At 22.7% G+C, this 17,048-nt stretch overlaps 1 protein-coding gene across 2 annotated transcripts in view; it reads left to right on the top strand.

Annotated features, from left to right (window-relative positions):
- LOC112599367 overlaps positions 1-17,048 on the top strand; it is a 190,777-nt gene that overhangs the window by 8,573 nt on the left and 165,156 nt on the right. For both annotated transcript variants that reach the window (XM_025346248.1, XM_025346247.1), the window contains exon 2: positions 3,130-3,305. In XM_025346248.1, the coding sequence (XP_025202033.1) occupies positions 3,130-3,305 (176 nt within the window). The remainder of the gene's footprint in view (positions 1-3,129; positions 3,306-17,048) is intronic.

The raw sequence follows: 17,048 nt of genomic DNA, 5'->3' as shown, positions 1-17,048 counted from the left end.
GTCTGCTATATAGAGTTAAACTTGAGTAAATTTGATTTTATTATGTGTTATGTTTTTTGGAAAATAAGAACAGATTATTATATTCTAAGAAAAAAACCCCACGCCGTAATGTCGTATTAAAAATGTCACGAATACAAAAATATTTTGATGTTAGAAATATGTAAAAATATAACTTATTTATAATCTGTATGTTAGATCTATATTAAAATTAAATTGAATATTAATTTTTATCATGTATAGTACCAAGTAAATAGTCATAATTAATAGTTAGAAATAAAATAATAAATGATAATTTTGTAGTTGATATTGAACGTTATACAATATTTTATGCAGTCAGTCATCGATTTAATGGATTTTTATAATAATTGCATATATTTTTAAGCCTAATTGCAGAATTTTTATATTTTTTTTTTGTTTTATACCTACTCTAAAACGGATTAAGCTTTTTTCCTGAAGAAAAATTGTTTTGATAAGTATGAGAGGTCTAAAAAAATTACTTAAAAACAATTATTTTTAAATTTTATATTTGTGATGTCAGTTGTCAATATGTCTTAAGGGGATTTGAAGTGGTGATTTTCTATCTTTGTATAACACACGTATAACATTGAATTATAGACGTATTCTATTTTTAACTTACCGATTGATATAATAAAGTGATAATAATTATGAAAACAGATATGAATTTGTTGTTAAGATTAATTTAGATTGACTTTATCATATTTTTGATATTATGTCCCCAAAAATTCTAAAAATGATATATTAAAAAGAGTTATTATTAAAAAATCGTCTCAATTAAATGGTTTTAAATTAGAAATTTTTGAAATATTTTTATCGTTTTATCATTTAATCTTTGCTTTTTAAGTTTTAAATTTTGCAATATTGGCTACATAGTTATATCAATAGTATGAACTACATATTAGTTTGTCGTATATTCGAATAAAATGATATCTGGAATTATTTTGATGGTAAGTTTCTGCTATGGTTGTTGTTTACATACTGACATTTATTGCCGTAAGTACTTATGGTACTCTAATCTAATCTTTTTAACAACCGAATGAAGACTAGACTTGTGAATTACATATGTTACTGTGGTAATGTCTAACTATTTGTGACATTTTTATTTTAGCAAACATTTTATTGTGACATTTTTCTGTGATATTTTGACGGGACGAAAAAAAATATTATTATAACAGAGTTTATTCAAATAATATAAATATTTATTCTATAATTTTTATGCAACATTTTTTTTTAAAATTCTGATGGTTTTTAATTATATTTGAATTAATCTACAATTTTAAAATACTATTTTTAATAACCAACGTTTTAAATTTAAATTGTTTATTTTATTATAATTATAAACATATTTACATTATATTAATCAAATTATTGCTTTTTCTTGGAAAAAAATATGATATATATTTATAATTTGGTAACCATTCATTTTTAAATATTTTTTTATGAATAATTAATAACATTGTGAAAAAATTTGAAAAAAATGTTTATATTTGTTCCACTGGTTATTGTTTATATTATTTCTATCACTGTTAATAAGGTTTATATTAACTTTGTCTAGCTTTAAATTAAAAAAAAATGGTAGAAAGTAGCCATGAGCCTGAAACTATTTTTAATTCATTAATCTTAACATAAGTCATGTTTTTATTTTTTAGTTTTAATATTGTAAAATTTATAATCTAATATATTAAGTATAATTAAAATAAACATAATGCTATAGTTATAATATTAGTATCGATTTGTTTTGTATATATGTGTATAAAATATCTAAATGTATCTAATTGGGTTTTGATATACAGTATCTAGCGAAATCTATATGTGTCATTTTTAAAAACCAATAATGAACAAAAATTAAAACCAATAATTCAAGGTGTAAGTTTTTTGGATTTTATAAGTTTAAGCTTGTTTAGTTTTTGTTAAATATTTATTAAAACTTATGCAATGTAGTCTTATATTTATGTGCTGTGTCAAAATAATACAATTTATTGATTTGTGTTGGACTTTCGATCGAGCAACATATTTTATCGATAAAAGTGACACATTGTCACAGCACAAGATTGATCAGCAATATGAATATCTTTCAAAATTCTAATAAACAATACATTTTAAATTAAATTATGATATTAATACACTAAAAAGAAATAATTAACATTCCGTTAAATACAAAAAAAAAAAAAATACTATCAAACTAATTCATAATAATATACATTTTTAGTATCCAACAAAGAATGCATTAAAAGTAATGATTTAAAAACAATTAAATCTCAAAATCAACCAATTACCAATAATATCAACGAATATTTCGATATTTCAAATGTGTCAAAAGAAAATACTCAGGTTAAAAATTTTATAGAAACAATAATTAATTTTGAATTTCCTAAAATCTGGATTAATAATATATAATTATTAATTCAATAGATGGAATTAAACAAATACAATATATTACTGAATTACATTACTGAAGCAATGGACATTATTCCTATTTTACGAAAATATAATAATATATTTTACATTTTTTTTTTTTAACTAGCAATTAGCTGATGGTGTAATTAATAAACCTATATTATATACGTATTATTTTATCAAATGTAACACCTTGTTATTTTTAATATCGTTGTTGAAGTGTCTAACAATATCGATATTAAAATAATCATCATTACATCACTAAAGGCTAGTTTTAAGTTTAATACATTTTGTAATATAACGAGTTTCTGTAGGAAATTATTTAAAAACACGATTACGTTTCCCGAGATAACACTCCCCATAGAATATTCGTCACCGATGACACAGTTACCTGCTTTCTGTGTAAACAAACTTGTCATCTATCCTCATATAAATATAAATGTATCAATCTAGTATTAATACTACTGAACACACTATAGAAGGAGAAAATTAATAATAATGTGTTATACTATATTTAAAATTGCAATAATAAATTATTATTTATTTATTTTTATTATACATATTTTAAACTTGTTTTTCCTATCTTATTATAATAGTATTAGTAATCATGATATAATATGAGTTAATACATTCTTTAATTCATTAGTTAAAAAATAATAATAATAATAATAATAATAAAACAATTAAAATTAATCCATTGTTTATATTTTTCAGTGGAAGAGAGATCCAAACATTCAGTAGTGAATAGAAACCCGCCAGGATGCCAAGCAAATCGAAGGATATCAAGAACGAGTCGGAGAAGTAGTTCAATTGGCTGCCGATCGTTAATGATCGGAAGGCGATCGTCTGCTGGCTTATTAGCCTGGACTAGTTGTCAGGATCCATCTAGGGTAAATAAAAAATTAATGATTACCTAAAAATAATTACATTAAAATCTATTACATCTATTCTTACCTATATTAGTTTTTCAAATTTTATATATAGGTCTTTGTATGTAGCTTTTTCTACAATTTGCTTTTTATAAATTTGAATTTTGTTTTGCATTTTTCAGTCTATCTTTTATAAATTATTGGTCGATATATATTCATAATATATTACATATTGTTATAAGTCAAAATTATGTTAATCAAAGGTTATATCTATATAAAAAAACTGTATAATTTTCTATGTATACATATACATATATGATTAATGCTGAGATATAAAACATGATATTTTTCGTGACTTTTAAAAGTCATTAGATTAAAAAAAGCTGGTCGTTTAAAAAATAAATATAATTTATGTCATTTGCGGTATCTCATCTATCATAAATCATTGAATTAATCCTTTTTAGTATAAGAAAAGTGTACGAAACTTTATTTAGAATAATAAGTCCTTTAGACTTAATTTTCCAAAAATTAAATCGTTCTATTTCAACCGAAGTCACATAGCTGTAGTTGATAATAAAAACCGTTAGCTGAAACAAGATTATTCACATTTTTGTTTAGAATCTGTGTCACAAGGTCAAAGAAAAAATGTAAAAATCTTCATACGCTATATAAGCGCAAACAGTGCGTATAATCGTGTTCGGCGTGAAAGTCATTAGAGGTAATCCGTTTTGTTAAACTCAGTGGCCTTCTCATTAGCTTTTAGAACCAGAAATACTAGGCATAGTTTAAGACTATAAGCCCTTTCTGTCCCGGTTTACACTATAAAGATACCTACCAAGACACTAATGAATTGCAAACCTTGAGACGTTTTCAATACCGTGAATGATGTTGTATCAATCATTATACTCTGGAAGTTTGGCGTAAACATGTTGACATCTTATGAATGAACGTGACAATATAGCCTAAGGGTAAACTTTGATCGAAACATAAAAACCTTTATAAATCTAAAAATAATACTATGCAAATATTACATAAAGTAAAATATTTTTAAAATGCTAAAAAAAAGTTTCAGGTTACATATTATTGTTGTTATTATGTTATATGTTGTATATAATATGGAACATAATAACTTGTGTAATATAATAGTAAATAACAGTATACATTTTTGATTAATTTTTGACGTGTTACGTTATGTTTTAATAATGATGTAAATGAAATTGGCTGAGTAGTATTTTAGCAAAAATATTTTGTTCATTTTAAAAGTATGTAATCAACAATATATATTTTATTTTTTAATTTAAGGCACTTATCACAATTTTTAGTTACTACAGAATTGTACTATGACGAATTCGAGTAACCTTCTCGCTATCAATTATTGGTTAAATTTATCTAGATTAATTTAATAATTTAATAAATTTAGTTATGACATATTATCGTGAGTTGCATATTGTTATCAATTAAGAGTGAAAATACACACATAACTGTGCAATATATGAACAATTTAATACATATTAACTGCAAATAATTATAATAGCTATAGGAATGGTGGGAAATAATAACAATGACACCTATAATAATATATTCAGTTACCCATTATATTGCAAATAAACATAATTTATCGACGGCGAGTATAATTTGCCTGCAGTTCGTTTGGATATTGATTATATTATTTTATTCTGTCATCAACTTATTAACGAATATTATAACATCTTTGAAAATTTCACGATATTAAACTGTTTTTGATTAAATATATTCAAAAAATATAATAGGTTTTATGCTGCCAAACGTTGCGGGTAATTTTTCTCTAGGGCAGGGGATATGGGAAATAATTAAATGCACTGTTATAGTGAACGTTACGGTCTCAAATCAATTTTATATATATTGAACCATATTGATTTTATAATATCTTAAATGATTATACTTATATTATACTTTTAGTTATTAAAATAATAATTAAATAACAAAACGTGTGTATAAGCATATATTCATTCTTAACAATTGTTTCCATAACATATTATATATATTGGATATTATGTCTGACCTCGTAAATATAATGAGAGCATATATTATTATATACATATATTATATATGATATGTATATAAATGTAATTTAATATACATTGCGCTTAGGTTAGTGTTTATAGCACCCATATAATACTAATATAAATCGTAAATTTTCGAGTACAGTCAGAAAACAAATATAGAAGGCGAAATGCTGCCACATGGTTCACACTCCGATTTATACTTGCATGTACGAGAGCTAAGTTCGGATTCGTCTTCGGATAATTTGTTGTGGATCACAATGGCGGCGAGGGCACGATAAACGTGTCGACCCACCACTGGAAAAAAAAAATTAAATAAAAATGTCATGCACGGTTTATAATATGTTTATTATCACACATCGACTGTTATGTCGTATCATCACGTCGGTTGATATTTGAGTCTGATGTAATTTCAACCGATCGGCACGTTACAATATCGCAGCATCTGTCGATCGCTGAAGTTTATAATATAGACGCATATATAGTTGACAAAGGCGTCTTTGAGGGATGCTGACGCGGAGTGTTCGCTCCACCCTAGTGTCTTTCATTTTCTTTACATAAAATGTTGGCTATATTTTCGTTTATAATAAATTCATTTGTTTTTTCTTCTTCAATTTTTATAGTTTTTTTTTCAGCATAATTATTTAATTATGATTAATCAACTGTATGATGAATGGTTAATAAATAGTGAATTTTAAGTTATACGAACAATTAAAAGTGCAATTAGTTATGCAAAATTATATTCATTTTAAAAATAAATTTTTTTCTATTGTAATTATTTATCTATTGTTGAAAGTTATTATTTATCAATGTATAATTTTGTATATTTGAACAGAATAAAATAGTCTTGTAAACTGTATCCTCTGGAATTAACTAGATTTCAGTGTACCAATCTGCATAGTCAAATGTATATTATAATGTTCTTTATACATATATAATTACAATAATGTGTAAAAATATCTTTACATTGAAAAAAAGATTATTAAATTATTGGTTTTCAAGTTTTTTCCATAATAGTTTTATTATAATATCTAAAAGTACAGAAATTATAGTGTACTTAAGACAATTTCATATTAGAAGTAATAGAAATATGGAAAAAACTTAAAAATATAAATAAATCCTTAATTCGACGAAAGTATTTATTAGACAAGGGTAAAATATCTATTTAAGCTAATGAAAAAATGTAATATTTAAACAGATACTTTTTATATAAATTTTACTTTTATTTTCTGTATATTTGTATAATAATTGATATCATAATATTAAATTTAAGTATTTAGTTGTTAAACCTAGGGGGTCATTCGTGGTATAATTTATATTGCTTTAATTAATTTATATTACCTACGTAAAAAATTATTTGCTGGCTGTATTAAAAATTATGTACAGCTAACTCTAGTGGTTGTCATAGTTACAAATCTTATCAGTTTATCGTAAATATAAAATATCTACTAGGGTAAATCAATTACTATAGCAAGTATCGATCGTAGTTCATTTATTTTTTATGTAGTTAATTGTTCGAAAACATATAAATATTAAATGAGTAAAGAGAATACATTATACAAACACGTTAATTTCCTATTTTTTTTTCTATGTAGTTAAAATAGACCTATGATAAAAAATAATTAATAATTATTATGTAATACTGCTCGGAATGCTCGGATAATATTTTGCGTATGATTATAGATGATGATATATTAAGGGATGTAAATTAAAATTATCATTATATGTAGTGAAATTACTTATAGATATTAAAAATGTATGAAAAATTAAGAATTTTAACATCACTGTACAAAAATCTATTGAATTTACTCGTAATGAAATATTAAAATTTTGATTTAATTATTTGTTAAACTATTTTGAATTTTCAACTTGAAAAAAATAATAATATTCTTTTTCAAAAACTATTGTCCTGCTGTATTATGCCATTTATGTTGTATGCAAAACAAGTCCTATGTGTCGACGAAAAAATATTATAGTTTTTAACGTTACATGATGGAAATTTGCACAAACTCAAATAAATCAGATGTATGTCTAACATTTCAATCTCTGCTAGTGACGGATGAATTATTGAATTTTCATGAACAGTGGAAGTTCTATATTTTATAGGTCAACAACTAAAAATACTTTTCTGTTCGTCAGCATTTCCCAAAATGTTTAATGTAACTATTATATTTATAATTTGTATGATCATTTATTTCATAAAATAAACATAATTGTAAATACTAAATGTACTTGAAATTGATGCTATTTTGTTATTTTAATGTTTATAAATAGATAATTCATTATCTTGTATTAGTTTATGAAGACAAATTATTACACACATTTTTTAATGTACTGTATAGGTGTGATAATACGTATAATTCGATTTTATTATTAAAAAAATTATTTTCATTTCATTGTTTTTAAAGTCACATGTCTGACACAATTCACTGTAAAAAAGGATATTTTTTTAATTTTATTTATGTTTAGAATTGATTAAATAGTATAATAATTATTGTTTTAAATAAATTTAGTTAAATTTATAATTTATTATGGAAAAATATGTCATTTGTTCTAAATAAGTTAGCTATCATACTTGTTTAATTTTTCTTCAATAAATTGGTATAAAATACTTACTGTTGATAGGAATTAAAGGTGATTTAATGTTTTTTTTTTAGATTAATATAATATGAATAAAACATATTATTTTATATTTCTTAAGATTCTATTTGAATTAGTGCTCATATTGGTTAAATACCGATATGTATTTATTATCTGTAGACATTTTTGGGCAGAAAAATAGTTGCAAAAGTCTTATATTTTATGAATATCATGTATAGTAAGCAAGTTTTTCGAAGGAATTGTGTTCGGTTTTTTTAATTATTTCTAAAAACTATTAAAAACTATTAAAAATTATTGTAAGAAATGTTAGCGGCATGGTTTAAATCGAATTTAGCTCAGAACTCGTTTATTTATTATTATTATTTACCATTAATATCTATCAAGGTGAGCGAAGCGTGACGAGTGCTACATACCAGATAGCTACAATTTACTATATTCGTTAAAATAATTCATTATTATTAGTAAAACTATAATTTTTTAAATAGCATTCTTAATAACAAGTTTTAATTTATATTGTTCAATTAATTATCTGCAAGTAGGTACTAGTAGAAAATATAAATTATACAAAGAAACCCTAAAAAAGTAGATAATCTAATTTTTAACGTTAAAACTTTATAACAGCTTTTGTTGATAAATTTGAATGAAAAATATCCAGTTCTATAGGAAATATACTAACTCCACTGTCATATGAACGATTAATTAATATTCATATTATTATAACTTCAATAATGTTGTAGTGTACGTAATACGTTAAAATGTGTTTTTTGAGACTAGCATCGATTAAAATAAATGTGTAGTGTATATTTAATAATGAAATAAGTTTAATTTATGGTAAAAGTGAAAATTAAAATTTAAAATACTTATATTGTATTAAATACAGAATAAAAATAATTTATAATTGAAAAATATATAATAGAATTGTTAAGTATTAACTTTAAATACACGTGCCAACTATATAGATATGCATTTATATAAGAGGGGTAGAAATTCTAAAGTATTTAACGTATGCTTACAAAATAAAGTTATATTGACAACAAAAAACTATTTTTTTTTTTTTATTGATCGGTGTTATAGATACTGGTTTGAATCTTAAGTCAAAACTAAATATTTCTGAGAATACCTCTATCGGCATTATCCTTTAAACACCATAAAGTGAATATAAAAATAATAATAACTAGGTATATATAATTAAAATTATTCGATTCTTTAAATATATATATAATAAGACAATTATTTTAAAAATTAAAATAAACAATTTTATACTAATTGATTTATGTTAAGAAATGTGGTTATTTGGAGGAATCTTGTAGTTTTTTTTAACCATTTTAAATGTTGTCATATCTAATATGTACTTATCATATATTGTACATAAACACTGTCTTGAAATATTTGTCTACGTTTATACTTTCTGGTCGATACCAAGTATATTATATCATCAGCCTTTTACTCCACCGACAATTGATATAACTATTTGAACAGTTAATGGATATTACAGTTATTCAACTTTGAATATTTCTATATAAAATAGCTACGTAACTCTGTTTTTTATGAACCACGAAAATAAAAATGTTAAGTCTTAGTAGACCAGAATAATATTTAAATTACATAATTAGCTGTGGTTCAAAAATGTAGTTACGTTTTTTCAAAATAGTTTTTGACAAATGGTGGGAAGAATGAGTCAGAAAATCTTATTTAAAATGTAATATTTCGTTTTCGTTTTAAATTTCTAGCAGTCAATATGTCGATCTAAGTTGATGCTGACTGTCGATGCTCAAGAAACATAATAATTGATCTAGTTCAAAAAGAAAAGTATTTGTAACCACGTTGTACCCATTAGTACGTGAAAAAGTTTCAATATGTAATTTTTTAAACTAGTAGAAAAATATTTAACGATGTAGTGCAACCATTATTATCATCTTGAGATGTATTTTTATAAGAGTTGAGACTTGAAGGTCTAAAAGTCATTGTTCTGTAATTTTGTTTTTTACTGAAGTTGGGTTGTACGTTAAAAAATGGTTGATTTGTTGATTTTAAATATTAAATAAATCACTTTAATACCAGTTGAATTGTATTTATTTTAACTCTCTGTAAGCTGCAGTAGACGTAATCGATACACTTTGGAAATATTTTGTAAATGATAAAATATTTTGGTTGTGTTAAATAATAAAAATAAACTATATTCGTTATAAGTTCTATTCAACTAGTAATAAAAGATCTTTCAAATTTAAATGCGATAACCAATCATTGTTATGTATTATCTGAATGCGGTTAATTATACAATACTATTATATAATAATATAACTATATTTACTGTGAATAATTATAATTCATAATTTAAACAAATAGCAAGTTCTATTATTTTTCACTCAGTCAATGAACATTCAAAGACTAAATAATTGTTTATTATATATACATAAAAATATCGATTTATCTTATTCAAAGGTCTATTTGTATCTGAACCCATCATTAAGCGAGAAAATTCAATTGAATAACTATTGTAAGTTTAAGAAATCTAATGTTTAAATGTACAGTCCATTAAAATTTACTACATACAAATGTTACATAACGGGAGGCTTACAAATTACATGAAAAATTAAATGTCCTCAGAAAAAAATAAAAATACGTTAAGTATCAATAAATGATGAATTAGTAGGAAAGTATTCAAATATATTTAAAAACTTTGCTTTGTTGGTATAGTTTTATCATATCTAACACGCAATCGTAATGGTTATTATAAATATAAGCAAGTTCGTTTACTACGTTTTGAAATTTTAAGACACCTTTAATTTTTGAAAATTTGAAATATCACGTACAGCAATAACTTAATATTTGACTTGTAATAAATATTTTAACGTGTTATTTTATATGTTTGTAATTATTTTAAGTGAATGATAAATTTCTAATCGTTCTTTAATATTTTTTCAAGATTAAAAATTTAAATTAGAGATTTATAGTTTTTATTTTATATATATGCGTTGTTTTCTTTAATAATTATTTAACTATACAAAAATAAACTATTTCCATACAGTTTTCTAAAAACATACTTTTTTATATTATGTCAAAATGTTTTATTGTCCGTATTGTAGCTATAGTGAAATAAACGAAGTAATTCAAAACGTACTAAATTAGTAGGAATAGTATGTTTGGATCATTGTAAATTTTGAAATGCCAAAAAATAAGGTATACGAATATACGAGTAAATACTTAAAAATTGATATTTTTTTTTCAAAAAATCACTATAATTAATTGTACATTGCATTTATTGCGCTTCAATTAACTTAAATTGGTTATAGAAAAGTAAATATAGAAAATCACTTCTCCTGAAAAAATCAATATTCTGGCAATAGTATGTTATGGATTTCCAGTTTCTACCTTTATGCAAAGTGTATCTAGAAGAGATGACGTCATATTTTATTGTCATTCCAATGTAAAACTGTCACATCTTTCAGATAATATTTTCTATGTGTTTATTTCCTAGTCTTATTATTTAATTATATTTTATGGAATTATTGTCATGATATGTGCTTTATAGTATTGCTTTATGGTAGTTAATATATTTTTTTCTACCTTACCATGTGATTTATTCATCAGTCATCAAATAAATTATACGTAATATTGTAATATAATTAAGTATACTACTGAATTTGACATATTATGTAATATAATATTACATACTAATAAAATTAAAATGTTTTTCATGTATTAATATTTTATTTTACATTAAAGTTATACACATCTAACAAATTTGTACTTCAGTAAAAATTTCAATGTTATTTTGTATTGTATATATGACATTTTTAAATGTAAAGTCTTTTTATCATGAATAATTTTTAACTGAAATAGAATATAAGTTTTTATTGAGAATTTTAATTAAAAATCATGTATACAATATTCACAGTTTACAATAATTTTAATATTAAAACATAATATATAATAGATTTGAATAGGACATGGAATTAAAGATTATTTAATTGATAGTATCATATTATCATACTATGTGAGCATAAAGTAAATTTATTATTTTAATTTTTTTTTGTAAAAAATTTAACACATTTTGAATAATGATAAAAATGTAGTAATATTTCATAACTTGTAGGTATGTTGTTTTATTTATGTTTATAAAAATATTTATTCCCGAAAGCGAAGTTGTATTCAAAATACTATTTTATTTTAAAGACTAACTGGATTTTTTAACATAATATCATGTATTAACAGCACACGCATAATCGTTTGCTTCTTGTTTTCAAAAAATGAAGATACATTATTTTGAAAAACAAACAAACGATTTCAATGGGTGCTCAAACACTGGAGAAACTATGTAACTTGAGTCGGTTGATGAGGGATGTTGTATTTTTTAATTTTGGTATTTTCTGAAACCCAGAAAATAAGCTAATTTATATGTTAATTTATATTAATCCAATCTAAGCAACACCTTATCTTGAAGTCTTGTTATACTAGTGCATTTTTGTATTCATTTAACAGAATATTACATTTTATGCACGTTGTTTATCTTTTACCAATTTTGATTTTATTTCATCGAGTATTTATTAATAGTATTTAATATTTAATTATAAAGAATACAATTAATTTAGTTTAGTATATATTATATTATTGACAAATCACAGATTAAAAATCTGTTTATAAACATTATTTTTATTTGTATTGATTTAATGGTTTATATATAGAGGTATGTTATAGAACGTTTCAAATTATTTTAAATGGTATTAATAATATAAGTAGCTAAGACATAATTCAACAGGTCCGTTAAACTGATAATTTTTTTTTTATCAAAATTGTTAATCCAAATTTTTCAAAAAAATATTTGTATATATTGATTTAAATTCAAAAGAATAATTTTTGTATTATTAAATTTTATGTATTATTTATTTTCGTGTACCTAATAAGAATAATAATATCTTATTTATAGATTATGCTTATTATAATTTGAAGATTTTAGCAATGAATATCAATATATATTAATATTTTATATTTAATAACATAAAATTGATCTAAACATAATAAGTAATAGAATAAATTAATTCTACTTCTATATTTTTATATTTGACGTGAAACTATTTTCAAATATTAATATGTTTAGTACATAAATAGTTTAGTAATTGAAAAAACTACTTGTTTGAATTTTGATTTAGAAGCATCAACATTTTCAAACATATCATCTGTTTAATAATTTACAAATACAAAAGAAAAGTTTTATTTGAAAAATTTATTTTTATCAGCATTGAATATTCTCTTCGGTGATATAAAATATTTAAGTATCTAAAAATATGGGTTAAAAGTAAACTAAAAAAATTAAAAAAAAATCGAAATTTAAATAAAATATACTTTATTTTAAGATAAAGGGAGAGATAAAGTAAGTTTTGGAAATTATCCTGTGTATTATGCGATAATATGATTGACAACATGATTGAGATCCTATTCGCTTTTGTTTGTTTACTATACCACGGTTATCTACTTTTGAATACTATCGTTTGAGTCGTTTGACTATACCAATCAAAAATATATTACACAAGATATTTGATTTGATTTTTAGACTACATTTCATGCAATAATTTTTTTTATGTTATTCAAGCTTTATTTGTGTTATTTTTCTGATAATAGAATAAGAAGTTTAATAATAAAATTCCAATTAGAATTTTGAATGCGATATACAGCTAAAATACTTTTATATATATTATATTTCAATTAAATTTAAAATTATGAAACGAACATATAAATTAATACTTGTTGAAGAGCTTAAAATACTTGTAAATTTTTATTCAAACGAAATTATTTCTCATGTATTTAACATATAGTATATAAAATATATTCATTACGATATTATTTTATTGTAAATTTCTAATATTATGTAGTATATTAATTCAAATAACTGACTGACCGATCGAGTTATGTTCCAAAACAAATGTAGTTTTGGTAAATATAAAATAGGTGAGAGAAAATATATTTTTAATTTACCATACAAATCATATATATTGTTTACTACCCATTTTTTGTACCTATATTTTTTTTTACCTTTTGACACCTCAAAGTAGAGAAATGCATGGGTTTTGAACAAAAAGTAGAAAAGATAAGTGTTTTGATATTTTCAATTTATGAATTTTGTTATTATTAGTTATCGTAAATATGTATCAAATGATTTAAATGTTTAAAGTAAAATAATTGTGTTTCCTTTCAATTATCCTTGTTTAATAATGTGTAATACTTTTTGATGTACTAAAATATTAAATATGTGTTCTTTAAAGCACATTCAATTAATTGAATTTTTTATTTGTAAGAATAATATTTTCTGTTTAATTATAAACCACAAATTAAATAATAATTATAATAATAATGAATGTTCCTATAGACCTTGATGATAACAATATAATATAACACGAAACATTGAAATCAAAAAAAATTTTAAATTATTTTTAAACAAACAATTTGAAAATCAAAAATGAAAATCGACAAAATTCTCAGATAATATTAAATACTCGGATTGTTTTAATTAAAATGCAATGTTAAAACGTGAAAATTAATAACATCTATTGTATGTAATTAGAAAATTGATCAAATAAATGGCTAACGGCGTAACGCATAATTTCTATCGTTAATTGTATGAAATGTGAAATACAATTATCAAAAAACAGCTTATTGTAATAAATGTATTATAAACACGCGGAAGTATAGCATATTTCTATAACATATTATATCGGTTTACGAAAATAACACATTCTGATGTCATTGTTTATTACGAGAAAACGATCCTCAATATGATAAACCATTATACAAGTACAATAGTTCATACATTGTATGTCAACAAAAATATTTCAAGAGGTTTTTAACATTAAATGGTTATTTGAACAACCACAATGCATAGATTTATTATTGAAAAATATTCCATCAAAAAATTGAATCATTAATAATTGATAATTTATTTAAGCTTTTTATTTCATGTACATCGCAGTAACCAATTATTAATAATTAGTTTTTTTCGACTAAAAAAGTTTTTTTCATGTATTTGATATAAAAAAATAACGAGATATCAATAAAAATGAAAATAAAATGCTATTTCTAATATTAATTTTTCCATCCCAAGCGATTTCACAGTTTCATAAAAGTTGTACAGTAAAATTATTTGGTCACAACATCATTTTAGTGACGTTAATGTATTATATTTTATGAAAGAACGAAAAAAAATGATGAGAATGTTTTTTTTTTTAAATTATTATTATTTCAAATGTATTAAAGCCGTATAAATAATCAAATTTTAATAATGTTAATTTTTCTTATAAAAAAATTATATATTATTATTTGAATCATCAATTTCACAGTAAAAAACTAAATATTTTATATAGTTGAGTACCTATTTTGGTACTGTAATTTTTGTTAAATGCAATATGATCTTAAGATCTTTGTAAAAAATCTATTTATTGGCTATATGTTAGTTTGATATGTTTGATAGTCTAAAAATGTATAAATTGGAATTATATAATATTATCCTTTGTTATTATCAAAGGTAAAAATAATATAAAATTATTATAGGCTTTGTATTATCTTCACGTAATCTCAAGCATAGACGAGCATACATATTGTCATGGTAAATAATTAGGTTCGTTGCAAACCAATTCAAAATCCTTAGCGAATGGCATCACGTACCAAGTTCAATACAGAATGTATTGACATAATTATAATAAATGCACCTGAAGTCAATACCAAACATCTTTGAGAATACCACTATCCTTTAAATACCGTAAACTGTAAAGCGAATATAAAAATAATAATAACTAGGTATATATAACTAAAGTTATTCGATTCTTTAAATATAAATAATAAGACAATTATTTTAAAAATCAAAATAAACAATTATTTTATTCTAATCGACTTATGTTAAAAATGCGGTTATTTCGAGAAATCTTGCAGTGTTTTTAACCATCTTATATTTTGTCATATCTAATATGTACTTATCATATATTGTACATAAACACTGTCTTGAAATATTTGTCTACGTTTATACTTTCTGGTCGATAACAAAGTATATTACTCCGTCAGTCTTTTACTATACTTAAAATTGATATAATTATTTGAACAGTTAATGGATATTACAGTTATTCAATTTTGAATATTTTTAAATAAATTGTCTATGTAACTCTGTTTTTTTATGAACTACGAAAATAAAAATTTTAAGTCAAGTAAATTAAATTATTAACTGTAACTTAAAAATTTAATAATAATTTTTTTAAATATAATTTTAAAAATAATAGTTAAAAAAAAGTTCTTGACGATTGATGGGAACAAAATGGATTGAAAAATCTCGTTTAAAATGTTATAGTATTTCGATTTCGCTCAGAAATTGCAGCAGTCAGTATGCTGATTTGGGTTGATATTCGAAAATCGTAATAATTCATCTAGTTCAAAAATAAAAGGATCGATGTCTCTCTATAAGCTGCAGTATAGGTAATCGATACACTTTGGAAATTAGTTCAAAGTTTAAATCACAATATATTCCATAAATGACAAAATATTTTGGTAGTGTTAAATAATAAAAATAAACCATATTCGTTATAAGTTCTATTTAACTAGTAATAAAAACGCTTTCAAATTTAAATGCGAAAATCAATCATTGTTGTGTAACATCTGAATGTGGTTAGTTATATAATATTATTACATAATAATATAACTTACTGTATTTACTGTGGATAATTACAATTCATAATTTAAACAAATAGCAAGTTCTATTTTTTTTTTGCGCAGTCAACGAACATTCAAAAACCAAAGAATTGTTCATTATATATTTATAAAAAAATTGATTTATCTTATTCAAAGGTCTATTCGTATTTGAATCCATCATTAAGCGAGAAAATTTAATTGAATAACTATTGGATGTTTAAGAAATGTAATGTTTAAATGTACAGTCCATTAAAATGTAACGGGAGGCTTACAAATTACTTGAAAAATGAAATGTCCTCAGAGAAAAATAAAATATATATCAAGGATTTAGAATACTTCTATTAATACGTTAAGTTAATTCATTAAGTATCAATGAATGGTGAGTTAGTAGGAAAGTATTAAAGTATACTTAAAAACTTTGCTTTGTTGGTATGGTTTTATCATATCTAACACA

This window comes from Melanaphis sacchari, unplaced genomic scaffold (assembly GCF_002803265.2).
Source record: "Melanaphis sacchari strain LSU unplaced genomic scaffold, SCAv2.0 Contig50_pilon_pilon, whole genome shotgun sequence".
NCBI classification, from domain to species: domain Eukaryota; kingdom Metazoa; phylum Arthropoda; class Insecta; order Hemiptera; family Aphididae; genus Melanaphis; species Melanaphis sacchari.
Note: the sequence above shows the minus strand (reverse complement) of the source record. Positions and strands in the feature narration are given on the sequence as shown.